Consider the following 15,999-nt stretch of genomic DNA (forward strand, 5'->3'; position numbering starts at 1 on the left):
GAAAAAACAGCAAGGGAGGTTGTTTGGAGGGGAAGGTAAGTTACTCTCCACTTAAGGACTCAGGAGGAAGGCATGATCATTAGGGTGGCCATACCTAAATAGCAATTTTTATCTGTTTATCATAAGGAAGCATATGTCGGGAGTTTGGGTGTGAGTGTAAGCATTCTCAATTGAGTCCTGAAAGAAAATGGTTCCTTACACATATGTCCCTTTCTTCCTAGTATTCTTCAAAATAAACTTCCTTGGGCTGATAAAATGTTTTTGCTCAGGTTCCATACAGAGATTACCAGAGCTCTACCATCTGAGCTAATTCTTGGTTTAATTTTTCTCAACAGTTTCTAAATTTCTGGTAGCAGTGACAGGCCCAGACAGAGTTTTATTCAAAAGTAAAAATGTTGTACGCATTCTAGAAACAATTGAATACATGAGTTGATAGATGGAATGCCGAAAAATTAAAAATAATTTCCATAAGTTCTATAAAGAAGCAAATAACGCTTTACAAATCCAAACATGATTTTAATAAATTTACCATTTTGGAGGAACCATACACAATAAATTTTGATGCATGTTTAATAGCAGTTGCACATGATGAAAATAACATCTCTGAAGATAAAAAACACGGTAAAAGACAAAAGTAAAAATTTTATTATATCTTTCAAATGATGATACTGTAATCAATTACTTCCTTGAAGCATTCTTGAGAGATCTTCTTTCATTATCACAATGTTGTTCAGATCAGCTTGTACAATATCAGTTAGTTGAGACAATCCATTCTGCTCCATTAACATAAACTGAGAAAAAAATGAGAGAAATTTAAATTAGGTTATTTGTTTTATCAATCCCATGCTCCTAAAACAGGGGTTTCCTTTCATGTCTCGGCACTGCACATTGGAATTACCATGGCTATCTGGATGTATTACAGTACACTCCCGTCTATCTGGGCTAATGATGGGGAGAGACGGCACGAATAATCGGGAAACACGGATTATCCAAACGTTAACTTAAATGTCTTGTAATGTTATTAATATTATGTAACACAAACAATATTTTATTATTTATACAGTTAAGCAGTTATTTTAGAGTGCTTCCCGGACTCAATGAGAGCTTTCTTCGCCAGTTCACAATCTTTTAGCGGTGATAACATGGCTGTAATCGTATTATTAATGCTCCATGTAAGGCCTGATTTCAAAAACCACACATCCGCGGCTACGTGATCACGGATACAGAAAAGTGGTTTGCACGAATGCTTAAAAACCACTGCTTGACGTTGGAAACTACACTATCGCGCACCACACCACGTAGTCGCGTCTCGAACAAGTTGCCCCGGTTGCAACTGCTGTGCGACGTGTATCCGTGATCAAGGAGCGCGGTCGCACACTGTGAGGCTTGGAAAACAGGAAATCGGTGCTCCCGTGAATGCAGCTAGCACACGATCACTACCATTTTACGAAGGGGATTCTAACGGAAATAATAAGTCTGGTGTATCCTAGCATTAATGCCGCGATTAGTATGATTTTGAGACCGATTTTTATTATAAATATCGCTGAAAATATTGAGCGAGAGTGAAAATCATGCATGGATAATCCACAACCCAGATAAACCGCAGCCGGATAATCGGGAGTCTGCTGAATATGTGTATATTTCATAATTTCATTAAAATGCACTTTGTATTTATTATATTAATTAAATTAAATTTTTCATATTTTTATAAATATGCGATATTGGTACAAACTTGTAGTAATTAACCATCTTAGCATGCACATTCATGGGTGAAAATATTAACCCTTTTGCGGACAGAAACCATAAAGATAACTTTCTAAATAAAAAAAAGCCTATTTTTATCTGCTAATCCTTGTCTCTCAAAAATAGATGGCGTGAGACGTACTATTCCAGGCAGACCACAACTCAGAGGTAGCTATAGCCGTCTTGCCCGCAAAAGGGTTAAGAAAATGAATACCTATTGTTAGAGTGAGCATGCCTGACAAATACAGCAGTGCTGTAAAAGTCATCCAATGGTGGCCAACACACTTTCATTTATAAAAATGGTAGTAATTCTAGCCTGATAAGTTCAATTTGGCACAAGAAAAATTCAAAAATTCTTGTTTCATTTTGACATACAGAAAATTCTAGAATCACCTCCAATGCCAATCCTCAGATGCTAAGGAGAAATGGACTCAATGAGAGGCATACATTTCCGCTATGTGGAAATAACTTTACCTGTTTTATTTCTTCTTGCATAGCTGGGTCCATTGCATAACGTTCCATTTCCTTGGGAGCTGGGTCTTGTCTCTGCATTCGAATTTGGGAGAGTAATTCACTCAGTCGACCCTTAAAGACAAAACATTCGTGATTGAACAATGTGATATAACATTTCTCTTTCAATCAAGAATGTAAAACATGTGTTGTAATAATAAATAATTACTTTGATAGTTAAAGAAAAGAAATTTAAGACTTTATGAGGATATTATCGACTGGAGTACCACAAACATTTTAAAGCTCACATATCCTTAAATACAACTTAACTCTCAGAAATGTTTCATGACTAGCCTATGAGAATAATTGACAGCAGATAAAACACTTTTTAATACAATAAGGAGATACTGCATTCATGCATTCCTAAGTTCACCATGAGAACATTTAATTCGAACACAGATTTCAACACATGTGACTATAAAGTAATGAAGGGTAGAGAAGACCTATTGTAAAAATTATAAACAAAATATAAAAACCTTGAACTGAGTGGGTGCATTTAGCTGTGCTTGTAAAGCCTCCAACTGGCACCTGAGGGCTTCTTCTTCTGGCGATAACGCAACTCCAACTTTTCTCACAGCTTCTTGCCGGACCAAAATCTGCAAAAAATTTGAAGAAGACAGGATTTGAATCAAATTTTGAGCAAATGATTAGAATGTAGCCAGGAATTTACAAAACATTTCCTGAATGACCATCCCCATACTTATGACTATGTCTGAAATTCTTATCACAATAATTGAGGTGATTGGGCAGATGTGTTTTCTAGAGTTTTGGCTTTCCATTCTGAAGACACAGGTTCAAATGTCTTAACCACTAGTACATAGTTAACATGCCCACGCTTCTTCCAACATAAGCAAGCCAATGCATATGCCCACATTCTCTCCACCCTAATTTAACTTGATGCAAATGATGTTAGCAGTGGGCCAAATCCTTTAGATGAAATGACCAGCTTTAGATTATATTAATGCTAAAGCAGAACTCCCGATAATCAGAATAGAATAATTGACAGAGTGTCAAGATCTGCATTGTTTCTACATATGGAATACATGCAACTTCACAACGAAGTTTGATGCCTAGCATGATGTTAGGCACGATATGGTGAAAGTTCTTAATACTAGTAAAATTAGACATAGCAACATTTCCAATAGGTTTTAACATGATGCATTTCATTGCAAACATTATCAAACAATTTTATCAAGTATGATGCCTTGAGTATACGTTAATCCTGAACACAGATGGGAATATTTAACACACTCGTACATCACAGATGTTGTGTGGAAGGTAGCAGACAGGTAGACTCCCCAGTCTCACTCTGAAAAACTGTTCCGTAAGATGAAGTTCCTTGTTGCAACAGGCTGTTGTTAAGTCATTATTGGCAATAAAAACCTTAATTAACTTAAAGATTGGAATTTTATTTCCACTTGTTAATAGGATGTTGACCCACCGGTGAAGAATATGAATACCTTCAACTATTTTTTGAGACTTGATAAAGACATAAAAAGTGTAAAATTTACCCTCAAGACACGGTGAGCAAGTTGAGCAGATTGTTGCATTCTCTCGGCAAGGGCAGCAGCTGCTTCGGCATTCCTTCGTTTTAAGAGTGCCACCTCCTCCCGTGCCTTTTCAACATATGCGCCATGCAAGCGTGCTTCTCTCTCTTGGCACCTTAGCCTCCATCGTAAGGCTTCCACTCCAACAGTTGCAGAGGGGATGTATCTAAATGGGCAAAAGAAACATTTATCAATTAATGCATCATCAGAAACAAAGAGGTTACAGTGACTTATAGTACAGAAAATGAAGCAATTTGGCTTGCAATTTTTTCAAACTGAATGGATTTGCTTGAAATGTTGACAGTAGGTAGGTAATAGATCAAGAATCAAAATCAATGTCATGCTGACAGGTGCTTTTACCCTGGGGGTGGTTTCTACCCCATCTCGGGTTGGAATTTTTTATATTAGATTTTGAACAAAGGCATCAATAAAAAATCATTCTAAGCAAAAAATGTTCTTTAAAATTTATTTTTCAAGTTGTTCAGGATTGAAATTTAGTTTTTCAACGAAAAAAAAAAATCAACATTTTTTTATTGTTTTTTTTTGCAAATAACTTAAAAAACATGCATTCATTAAAAACACAGATTATAAAATTGTAGCTCATAAAGCAACAAAGAAAATTCTTTTTTATGAATCCTTTACAACCAATATGAACCGAGATACTAATGGTTAGCTTTTGTATATGAAATGTTAAATTTGAGAGATTCAATGTCAGATAGCTGGAAAAAATATCTTAAGTTTTTGACGAAAACTTAAGATTTTATTTTTAACCCTTAGGTGCACGCTAAGCGGGGATTTTGCAGCATTTTTCAAAAATTCGAAATAGCGCGTTTACTATGAATGGATCACTAGTGGCACACTTTGTTATTCTATTTCTGTACTTTTCCCTCCACGAAGAACATATGTTTGCGTCAATGTGACGACCAACTATTGTGTTAGAATCTTACAAAGTGAGAACGACGTAACATACGTTCACACGATACTAAGGAACTACTGATAATCTGTTATTACCGTGAAAACTTGGAAGCATAATCCTTTTTGCAATACTATGTTAATATGTTGTCTCGTATTTATTATATTTTTTGTAAGCATTTGCATCATCATTTCTTTACTATTATTATTTGTATAATTTATGTCAACCTCAAACCACGTGTAGTAATTTAAAAATTTCGTCTTCATACTCAAATATGCATGAAAGTGAAGGGGAGGAAGAATTTTTTTGAAGACACATTACCTTCCAGCGAGAGTTAGCTGTCTGATGATAATAATATTGTTAGCCGTCCACATAATTTCAACGTTTATCTAGATCAACGGAAAACGGTGAAACGTTTTGGCTGAACTCTTAGATACAATTTGCAAACACCCAATTAAAAGCTAAATACAGTAAACCTCTATGTAGTGAACCTCTTTACATCGTAAACCTCCATACTTCGTACCAACCCTCTGGTCCCGTCAGATTTACATGTAAATTTATAGGAAAACCTCTATATAGTGAACCTCTTTATCTCGTAAAACCTCCATACATCGTACCAACAAGACAGCCCCGAGGCGGCCTAACTACCTCCGCAAATCCAACCGAGACAACTAGAGACCATTAATGCAGCCGCGATTACCTACATGGAATGATATTTTCAGCGATAAATGTTTCACGCTTATTTTTTTCTTATACACCTTAAATAATTTTCACGTTAACCATTAGTTAGGGCATCCAACTATCCTAATAATATTAAGTGACGGTAAATGAAGACAGAACACATCGTTTTCTCTCGAATCACGGTCAAAATCGTGCGATAACACTTGCTTTCTTTTACTGATGGCTTTATTTTCTAGTAAGTGCCTACATACTATGTTCAGTTAATAAAAGAGGCGACCAGCGCAGCCTATAATCACTAGCTGACGGAAATATTTCAACTAACTTCACTTCCATCCATGGAGACTCGACCACATTGCTACTTCCGCTTCTAAAATTAAAATATTTCGAGAATTTTCCGCGACTTGAAATAAATCAAATACAGTTTCGCAATTATTTTATTCCCATATTTCCCGGTATAGCACTTTCTTACTACCGCCTTGGTAATTTTTTCGATGCTTTCGTGAACGATCGTAGTTTAAAATTTATTGCGCTTAGCGACAGTCATATGTCTTGCCTGCGTATATATGCCGCGAAATCTGACTATTCCATCGGGAGTCCGGGACGTCAATTTCTAGCAATACTGATCGAACATCAATCCATGCGCGGCAGTTTTAGGTGAAGGAGGCAGCTAATTAGCTGATATGCGGTAGGGCAATGAAATTTTTTACCGTCGCCGCCGCATTCTGAAGTAGTTCGCCCAGCATTCTCACCGGGAAATCAAGTCCTTTCGCAGACCTAGCGTTTCTGTGTGCCCTCGACAGAGATTTTCTTCGGAACGCTACGTGCATTGTATTTTGGAGAGAGGGAATTCAACAAAATTTTCAAAATTACGCTCAATTTTTTGTCTATTTTTTTGCGGTATTCACGTGTTTAATTTTATTTTTATAATCTTTAACAAGTCACATGTTATAAGAATGATAAATCAATTCTAAAAGATATAATAAGGAGTATTTTCAATTATTTGCCATAAATATGAAAAAAATATGAAAATTACTTAATTAATCATAGGCTGATGATGAATTCGAGAAATAAAAGAAGGCGACTACTTGACATTACCACATAATTAGCAATTTTCCTAGCCATCAACGAGGACAGGCAGAAGACCGTGACCTTTGGAATACCATCATTCACCCTCACATCTACAGGAAAAACAGAAGAAACTGGCTAGGCTGCACAAATAAAAAAACTCAGGCAGTTAAATACGAGGATGAAGAAATTATGTTTAGAAATATAAAACTATAGTTCTTTCCTCCGAACACTATTAGTAAATTACAACCCTTAGACCAATGAATTATTTCTTAGGTCAAAAGGCATTAACGAAAACAGCCAGTGATTTATTTACAGTGAAAATGGCATTAATAAGTGATCATGGAATTGAAAACATTATTTCGAAAGAGTTTGAAAAAAATTTTAAGCAAACCCATTAACTAATTTATTTCCTAAAAAGGCCTCTTGAACAATTTACTTTTACCTTTGTGTAACCATTAAATTGTAAATATATGTTCACTTATGCATACCTATATATTTAAATATATTAATATAATGGCTTAAAAGACAGTAGCACCTTTCATTTCCCGAGGATATGAAAAAATGGTGCCTACCACTAAAACCTCTCGATAGTGAACCTCCATACATCAAATTGCCCAAATTTTGGTCCCCTCCATTACGATGTAAAGAGGTTTTACTGTACATTGTTCGTGTTTCACCAGGGCCAACATCATTTCCTAAGAATGCTGCAACCGAACTCGAATTGTTGCCGAAAACGATTTTACTGAACATGATTGAAAAAAATGTCGAGAAAACCAACTTGTATATTGAAGGAAAACTGGTATCTCATATGTACTCGAGAATCAGAAATTGCATCACTACTTCCCGTGTAGAAATAATATCTTTATTTGGAATTAAATACACTTTCTGTAAATAAAAGTTGAAAGGGAGATGCTAGAAGAGCTTTTAAAACAGATGGAACAGGCCTGATGATTTGCAGAACATCGTTCGGGATAGCAACGGGAATTCATGAATTCGAATGGGAAAATAACAGCAAAGTATTACTATTCAATTCTTAATTTAGCCATTTATTTGCTAGAAAATGGTCTAACTTTATTAGGTACCGTGAAAAAAATCCTAAAACCCACAGAGAGTTTCTATCTTGAAAAATTCGATAGGCTGCAACTTCATTTCTTGGTTTCCAGGATACCTGCACTCTTGTTTCGTACTGCACTAAACGAAACAAATGTGAAATTCTTTTGAAATGCTTTCTACGTTGCACTGCAAAGAGGACATCGAAACGAACTGCAAAAACCTGAAATGATCCTGAACTACAACTCCACCAAGGGAGGTGTCGATTCTGTGAACCAGAAGTGTGTAAATTACTCCCCTTCAAGACGAACACGAAGGTGGCCTCTATCACAATTTGTCCAGTTTTTTTATATGGATACTCTTAGTGACCACGTGATTTTTGTAGCTAAGAATTTTGAAAAAAATCCATCGAAGACCAAGAATGGAGTTCATGGAAGCTCTCGCATTTAGCCTTGCAGATAAAAATTTCAAGTCCAGGGTGAAAAAAGGTAATCTTCCAGCAGACGCATTGGCTTTTCTAGCAATGAGACTTGGGAAAATTCCTGAATTATCTGCTTCTGCATAAGAATGTCAATGTAGGGCGGGTCATTGTTTTACACGTGGAAAATGTAAAAATTATAAGGTGGTAAATACATATACGAATGTTTTCTATTAATATGCAATAATCATTCCACCTGCGTCAAAAAATGTCACAAATGTCATTTCAGAGGCAGTGATGGCCAATAAGGATGAAAAAATTGAAAAATTAATTTTGCTTGTATAGTTTGTTATTTTAAACATTTTAATTATTGCATTAACGATTTGGCATATCCATTTCGTTTTTTGTGTGTGTTTTTTTGACTTAATTCTAGATTTCCTTTTGTCTAGATTGTCGTCTGCAATTCCTTTAGAAAAATTAGTTGAAGTATTTTTCAAGAAATTAGCATGTAATTATGTGATATTTTAGTTTATAAATGAATGGGAAAAATATTTTAAGTGCTTATATTTATTAGAAGTAACCCAAATACGTAAAATACCCTCAAATTTGAGTTTATACCTGGGAAAAACAAAAATATAAAAGTGCGGCAAAAAAGCTGCTAGCATGCACTGGCGCTATACTTGCAGGCGCGTGCACCTAAGGGTTAAAGTATGTATTTAAAATTAACTTTCTTTATACACTTAAAAAAATTATTAAGCATAAAACTCGAGCGAGTTACAATAAAAATAAGGTCAATCCATACTTTTTTCTACAAAAAAAACAGTGAAAACAACCCCCTAATTACCTCCCTAAATGTAACTGATCGTTATACTTTAATACCAATCATGCTAACTTCATTTCTAACAGATTGCCAGCAGTTACAGAGATTAGGGACTCTTGGTGAAGATTTTCTGGCGATGCAAACTTTTGCTATGGTGAGTGCCAAATCCAAATGGGCCTCGTAAAAATGAATTTTTTTACATGCCAATCATAGGGTCAATTGATGGTGCCTCGGCTATCTCTCGTAATGTTGGGGGTCTTGCAATATCTCGTACTCACTTTAAAGAGGTTCCACTGCATTCCAATATTTACAAAAAAATTTTATCATCCTCACTAATATTGTTTATATGCAGTACCCATTTTGTTAGACCATGAGTTCTTTCTAAAAATGCTAGTCATTTCTCCCAAATAATTACAATAACATATATAGGTGTTTACAATCTTTCCCATTAAAGATAATAGAACACATTGATATAAAAACTTACTTCCTTGGATCAGGATTATCCAGTTGCGCTTGTTTCCAAATACGAGGATGAATGCCATGTGGAGGATTTTCAAGGTATTCCCTCATTTGGTCAGCAGTTGGGGCAACATAAGGAAATAGCCCCTCAAGATTCCAGCCACTGCTTCCTGCTCCGGTAGATCCAATTCCTAGCCCTGGAAAAAGTTTAATCGTAAAATAGGAAAATTAATAAAATAAACAATGATGCCTGGAATCTCACCAACGAAACTTCACCCACAAATTTCCCAGAATATCTGAATTTTGAATTTATTCTTGATTGTACTGAACAACATGAAAAAAGTGAACTTTCAATACCTTGGCACGTAAATATATAGATCTACTAAAAACAATGCTGAAAAATGAAAGATGAAATAGTGACCATCTTGATCATGGCAAAAACAATACAGCATGTAAGCATTGAGGCATTTTTTAAAGTTTCCCTAAGACATTTCATCCTCCTTGGACATACACCCTGCATGAATTCTTAGCCTCTGGACTTCAGCTAAAGTACATCAAGTTAAGGATACCTGAGATAAGGATGGCAGAAGAGCCTCTGACTCGAAAGGCCAGAGACTAAAAGGGTCAAAAGTACACATGCAGACCCTATACCCGAGCCTTTATCCAACCAACCTCCAACCTTGCCCTCCAGCATTTCAACACATAAATAGCAGTCCTGCAGATACAAAATTTTGGGGGGTAGCTGAGACAGCTCTCGAAAATGATGTGCAAACATTGACACTGGGTGAGTTAATAAATAATTGTGGAAAATTTCAATGGGAGTTTCAGTTTTATTACAATGAATTCCCAGAGAGTAAACCCGTCGACAATTGATCTGATACAACAATTGGAATCAGACTAATTTCATGATAATAAAAACATGCATTGTAATAAGTAACAAATGGCAGTATATCTACATTTAATACACTTAGCAACCCTTTTTAAAAATGAAGAAGCTTCTTCTTACCACCTTGTGCAGTTCCTAAATTGGTACCAAGAGCTGTGGAAGTAGCTGTAGATTGTGGTGCATTGGATGGAGATGATAATGTAGCAACAAGCTGTGATCGTGGACCGGCCTGTAGCAGATATGCAGCAAGTTCTGATGCAGGAATGCGACGAGAGGAATTTGTCATCCCTTTTTCATTCACATAACAAAGTACTTGAGTCCTGTGGGAGAATATATGCCAATAATCACATTGCTACAATACATATTCATTGACAATACTCCAATTATTTATACATAGCTAGCTAACGTAATAATTAAAATAGAGTACCCCTAATTATCTTTTGCAGGATAAACCATCCATTGGATTATCCTATCACTTCCCATTGCAGTCCTTCAAACACTGACCTATACCCTTCTAATCACCCTTTCCCACAGGCCCCCTCCTTAACGTAATGACAGTTTCAATTTAGTGAGAGGTAAAGCTGAAGAGCAAGCTTGGCACAGAAACTGATGTAAAAAGTGCTCTTAAAAGTACAGTGAACTGATTACATATTTGTACATATGTTTCAATTATCTGAGTTCTTCCTCATTTATTCATAAGGATTATTGAAGCTTTACGGTAGAGTACTAAATATATCAATAATGTAGAGTTATATGTAATCCTACATAGAGCACTGACATTAATTGTGTATATACTTTGAAAAAAATCACAGTTCAAACTTCAGACAAAAAAGCACTTTTAATTATAAGTAGTAATTAAATAGAAGAATCCTTACTTATTGTCACCCAAAGCCCTTACAGCATCTACCACTACAGAGAGATTTGGCTTATTCCCTAACGCATTAGTCAAAGCAGCAACAACATGATGCTGCCGATCTCGAACATCAGCTTCCCCAACTCCCCCCAAGACTAAGGCCACCAATCCTTCTGAGTCTTGAGCTGTTGGCACCAATGTGTAGCAAACAGTCTTAAAACGGCACAGAGGATTATCAGGATTGAAAACTACAGGAGGGGCTGATGCTGAGTAATATCCTGGATGAAAAAGTAGAAAAAAAACAATAAAATTAAACTTTCAAATTAAAAAGATCTTTCAGAGCATACATAATAAAATACATATTTAGTTTCCAAATATTAAAAGTGAACATCTCTACCTTTAACTCTTTATGGAAGTGATAAGGATATGACAACGATATCCAACAAGAATGATTTTGATACATAATTTAACACTATATTAAAATATATACCATATTTGACAACATATGTAGAAGACTATATATTTTTTTCCAAAACAATAGCTCAAAAAAATCACCTGGGTCTTACATGTGAAGGTTAGACCTCCATGGGTTAATGTTCAATACTGACTCCATTATATTTCTGACACATAAGAACTAAAAGGAGCTAACTTAAGTTGTAGGGGTGCCATGCCTTTGTGTAGACTTTCTTCTTGTGCATGCCTTACTGAATTGTGTGTGCATCTTATTCGCCGTCGAATACAGTATATTTACAGTCCCAGATAGTTTTTGAGGAACAGATTTTAAAACATACCTATATAACATAAGTTAGGAGCTTATACAATAAATTACCTTTTCCAGACCCCCACATAGCCTGAAGTAAGTTCCATCTCTCAATTATTCGGTCCCTCTCATCACCATAAACATTGACAGAATTAATTGATGCATTAAATGCATCAGTTGCACTAGGAGGAGCAACCTGAAAAGCATTGAAATTACGAACAATAATGCCAAAAACTGATCCCAAATGATGATTATTCAAAATTTAAATAAAGACTTGCCAGTTTCATGAATACTGTCTACAGGGAACAGTTGGAGATGTGTACGTAAAACATTTACTAGAGGGTAATTGCATCACAGAAGAAACCAATTTTGTTCAAATTTATTTATTTATTTGGAGAGAATGTCAACTAACCTGTTGCTGCTGCTGCTGTGTTTGAAAATTCTGGCCAAACAGAGAACCTGAGGTTCCTCCAAGACCAAAGTTGGAGCCAAAAGTCCCAAGACCAGTCTGGCCAACAGTTGACATTAAAGGTTTCGATGCAAAGGTCCCAAAACCTCCAAAACCTGAAATCCCAAACAAGCACTCAGGTCCATCCAGAAAATTAGTTCACTATTACCAAGCTAAATAGATTGATTTCAATGGACTTTCTTAACACGCTATCGATTAGGTCAGCAATAGGGTAGTTTCCTTCATCAAAGAAAATGAAAGGCATTGATTGCGATTCGTTACCCACCATTAGTGTATTCATAATACACAAATTATTTCGTTTTTGAAATACCGGTTTTGACGAATGGCAAGGGTCAAATTTTATCCTCATTTGAAAAAGGCCAGATTGGCGCCCATGCGAATCCACTCCACGTGACGTCACAGGGACCTAGTTTCTACACGAGAGGATAGGAGTTATACATCGTCTGAGGTTACCAATGCATGCATGAGGCACAGAGCTCAGGGAAACATGTCTTAATAATCACCTATTAAAACTGGCTTAGGTCGGAAAGTTTTCTTCGTTTGATAAGGTATTAATAAACCTTTTTTAAGCCAAGCGCTACCAGCCAGCAAGGGACTCAGCTACCCACTAGCATCCTGCGTCCTATCAGCGCTCAGAGCCTCGATCAAGGTCACCTCACAAGGCGGGAGGGGGAACCAGAAATGCGTCGCACGGACTTTTTCCCATCATTCCTACTTACGCATCGCGTTTTCGCACGCTTGAAAATTTTCACTTTTCATTTAATCGCGAAAAATAGATATCGTCATTTAAAAATCTAAAAGTGTGAAATACGTACTCCAGGAGTAATAATCTTTCGAATTAGGCAATAAAAAAATAATAGGAAACCACCCTATTCAAGTGCTAACACTTCATTAGTAGTCACCACATTTACAAGATGGAATTTTCCATGAATGACATTTCAATAAAGATTTCTTAAGCAAATGCTAGCAAGGAAACAAACATAATTATGGTTTAAAATTAAATAGCTTTCACAGCAACAACCTTTTTCAGCTTTCATTTCCGGGGCTGCTGCAAAGGCCTGCATAAGTACTACAATGTTATGTTAAGCAATAAGTCGCAGTGCACAGAAGCTCAAAGAATGGAAGCATACAATCTGTTACAAAATCAAAATTTTTAACTCTTTCAATTCTCTTATTATTGGAGAATTAAAAATTCATGCTTAGAGCAGTTAAATGTACTTGTGTACTAATTAAATAACAATATGAAGATTCAACTGCAGTGAACATTATTGACCACCCCTATTCTTTGTAGGGCATTCTTTATCACAATCATCTTTTCCAAATTATTAAAGCCATTATTATTTTTATTCACAGGCTACTCAACTCAAATACCTCTCACCAGCAATACAATCTTGTACAAGGGAAAGAGGAAGTGGCCTATGGAATAATGAGGAACCATTTCAAGGAACGGAATGCAAGACAAAATACCATAAGGGAAAAGGATGGAAATATTTTGAATGAAAAAAAAGACAAAGAGAAAAGATAAAAAGAATACATGGTAAAGTTATGTAACAGAATCAAATTCAGTGCAAAAATTATCAAAGAAGAAATTGAGGTGGAAAAGGATGTCATAGGAGCCACCATCTCAAGATTGGAATTTGATTCAGCAATAACTGACCTGCATAGGAATAAGGCACCTCATTCATTGGTGCATGTAGTATGAAAACACCAAAACTTAACACCCGTTATGAGGTTTTCAGGAAGAGGAGTAGGAGATACATTGGGGGAATTATGGGGAGAAGGCAAATGCCTAAAGCAATATCCTTCCAACCTTTCTTTCATCAAAAAGAGCACAAAACAATGGAAGACAATCATTAAATTTTGAATCCGTCACAACTTATATGTAATACATACTGAGACAAAAAATTGAGAGGTAAGACAAGGTAAGGACAAACCTGAGGATGTTCCAAGCTGAGTCTGCTGTGTTTGCTGCTGAGGATTTTGCCCAAAGGAGGAAAAAAGGGATGAACCCCCAAAAGCAGAAGGAGCAGATGTTGTAGTGGTTGTTCCAAAGGCACCGAAGTTAGACAGTGATGATGCAGGTGCTGTTGATGTAGTACCAGAAGCACCAAAGCCGCTAAATCCTGCTCCTGTTGCCCCAAAGCTGAACCCAGCGGGCTGTGTAGTGGTAGTGGATGTTGATGCTCCAAAGGGATTTGCAACTGACGTTGATGGTTGTCCGAATAAGCTGGTTCCTGTGCCGAAACCTTATAAAGTATACATGTATTCATTACTCCATAATTCTATTAATTATTAAAAGCCAATGATACCACTACAATATAATTAATATTTTTTTCACTTTCTGGCTTGCCTGAGTACAGGAATTTCTTATTAAATTAGCAGAAAAAGAACTTTTTCTGCAAACTTGACAATCATAAGCATTATCATAATAAAATCATCAAGAGTCGTTTAAGATATAAAACATCCAGCAACCTAAAAGAGAAAGAGTAAGAAACAAAAATTAGGTTAAAAAAAGACAGTTTTCTCAGATTCAAAATCAAGAACTTTTAGCTTGAGAAAAAGAGGGAATTCAAAAATCATTTAAAAGTATTGAATAGATACATTAGGAGTTTAACATCCCAAAAATGGAAATATTGGAGTAAGAATGTTGAACAGTACTCACCAAATTGTTGAAGCATTAAGAAAAGTTGGTATAGGCACCACATGGGCAACGCTTGCCATGCACAATTTTTATCACTAAGCTACTCCAGATTTACACACTTCGAACGTTGTTTCAAGACTAAAAACTAACTACTAACTAAAAAACTACTAACTACGAAAGCGGTTCTTCTAAAACCATCACGTTTTGGTCAAAATTATAAAAATATCATCTAACCTAGAATATGATATGCAAATAGAGACAATATTGCTGGAGGCAGATATCATTTTTATTCATTGATAACAATGAAGCTGAAAGCTTTTAAATGGGCAAAGTCATAGTCTCTTTCTAATATGAGCACTTCCCTACTCATAACTGCTTGCTACACGCACAGGAGGAGAATCCTCAATTCGTGTCTGACGACCCTAATTTTTATACTGGTGAGAAAAGCAGGCTCAGCTTATGGCTAGCCGACAAAATCGCCTCATCCATTCCTTTCGAATGAAGGGGAGGCAAACTATTCACATATAACTCGGTTATTTGGCACTTAAATGAGAGCATAATAATTTTATAACATGAATATGACATCATAGTGGGTTATTAAGCAAGGAAAAATCTTTGGCACCTTGAAACGTTTCATCCTCGTACTTGCACGAACAAGTTTGCAAACAAAATGAGTTTGATAGCTAAGCGAAGCACCAAACACACAAAAGCCAGTAGCGCATCGCTTATTTGCATATCCAATGCGACAGAACTGAATTAATCTAATTCGCATGCCTACTTTCATACGTAACAGCTCATTGCGAGGGGCCAGCTTTATGGTGCAAAACCATTATGTGTAAGTAGAAGTGACAGCATTGAGTCATGCTAGCTTCATTGTTAGTGTATCGGTAAACCTTTTTCACGCATTTAAAGCTAGGATTGTCCCTCGTTTCCGTCAAGCCAAAAGGTAAACACTAACATACACACCTTTACCTGCAGTTGAAGTAGTGGGTGTCCCGAATCCAAATGTTGACGGTGCATTTGATGTTGCTGAAGGAAAACCACTGGTGTTGCCGAAACTAAAAGCCATTCTTATAAATAACGAAATAAAACAATCAAAACTTCAAACCACTTCAAACTTTGTCATCACCGGGTGTGCTTCATTTCATGCGCATTCAGAATGCAATTTTTTCACCGCGCGC

The 15,999-nt window shown here is 36.2% G+C and overlaps 1 protein-coding gene across 3 annotated transcripts; it reads right to left on the minus strand.

The window, feature by feature from the left end:
• Nucleotides 1-622: 622 nt before the first annotated feature.
• LOC124166358 (probable nucleoporin Nup54) lies at nucleotides 623-15,978 on the minus strand. Of its 3 annotated transcripts, none has more exons than XM_046543859.1 (11): nucleotides 15,791-15,978; nucleotides 14,112-14,411; nucleotides 12,121-12,272; nucleotides 11,778-11,904; nucleotides 10,971-11,226; nucleotides 10,216-10,415; nucleotides 9,235-9,406; nucleotides 3,765-3,966; nucleotides 2,730-2,849; nucleotides 2,218-2,328; nucleotides 623-791 (listed from the first exon to the last, which is right to left on the minus strand). In XM_046543859.1, exons 1-11 carry the CDS (start codon nucleotides 15,885-15,887, stop codon nucleotides 675-677), a joined length of 1,854 nt encoding a protein of 617 aa, XP_046399815.1. In that variant the 5' UTR covers nucleotides 15,888-15,978; the 3' UTR covers nucleotides 623-674. The 3 variants fall into 3 exon arrangements, with proteins under 3 accessions (XP_046399815.1, XP_046399806.1, XP_046399797.1); XM_046543850.1 differs by having other exon boundaries at nucleotides 14,112-14,423; XM_046543841.1 differs by having other exon boundaries at nucleotides 14,112-14,423; nucleotides 15,785-15,978.
• Nucleotides 15,979-15,999: the final 21 nt, after the last annotated feature.

Source organism: Ischnura elegans, chromosome 1, assembly GCF_921293095.1.
Source record: "Ischnura elegans chromosome 1, ioIscEleg1.1, whole genome shotgun sequence".
NCBI lineage: Eukaryota > Metazoa > Arthropoda > Insecta > Odonata > Coenagrionidae > Ischnura > Ischnura elegans.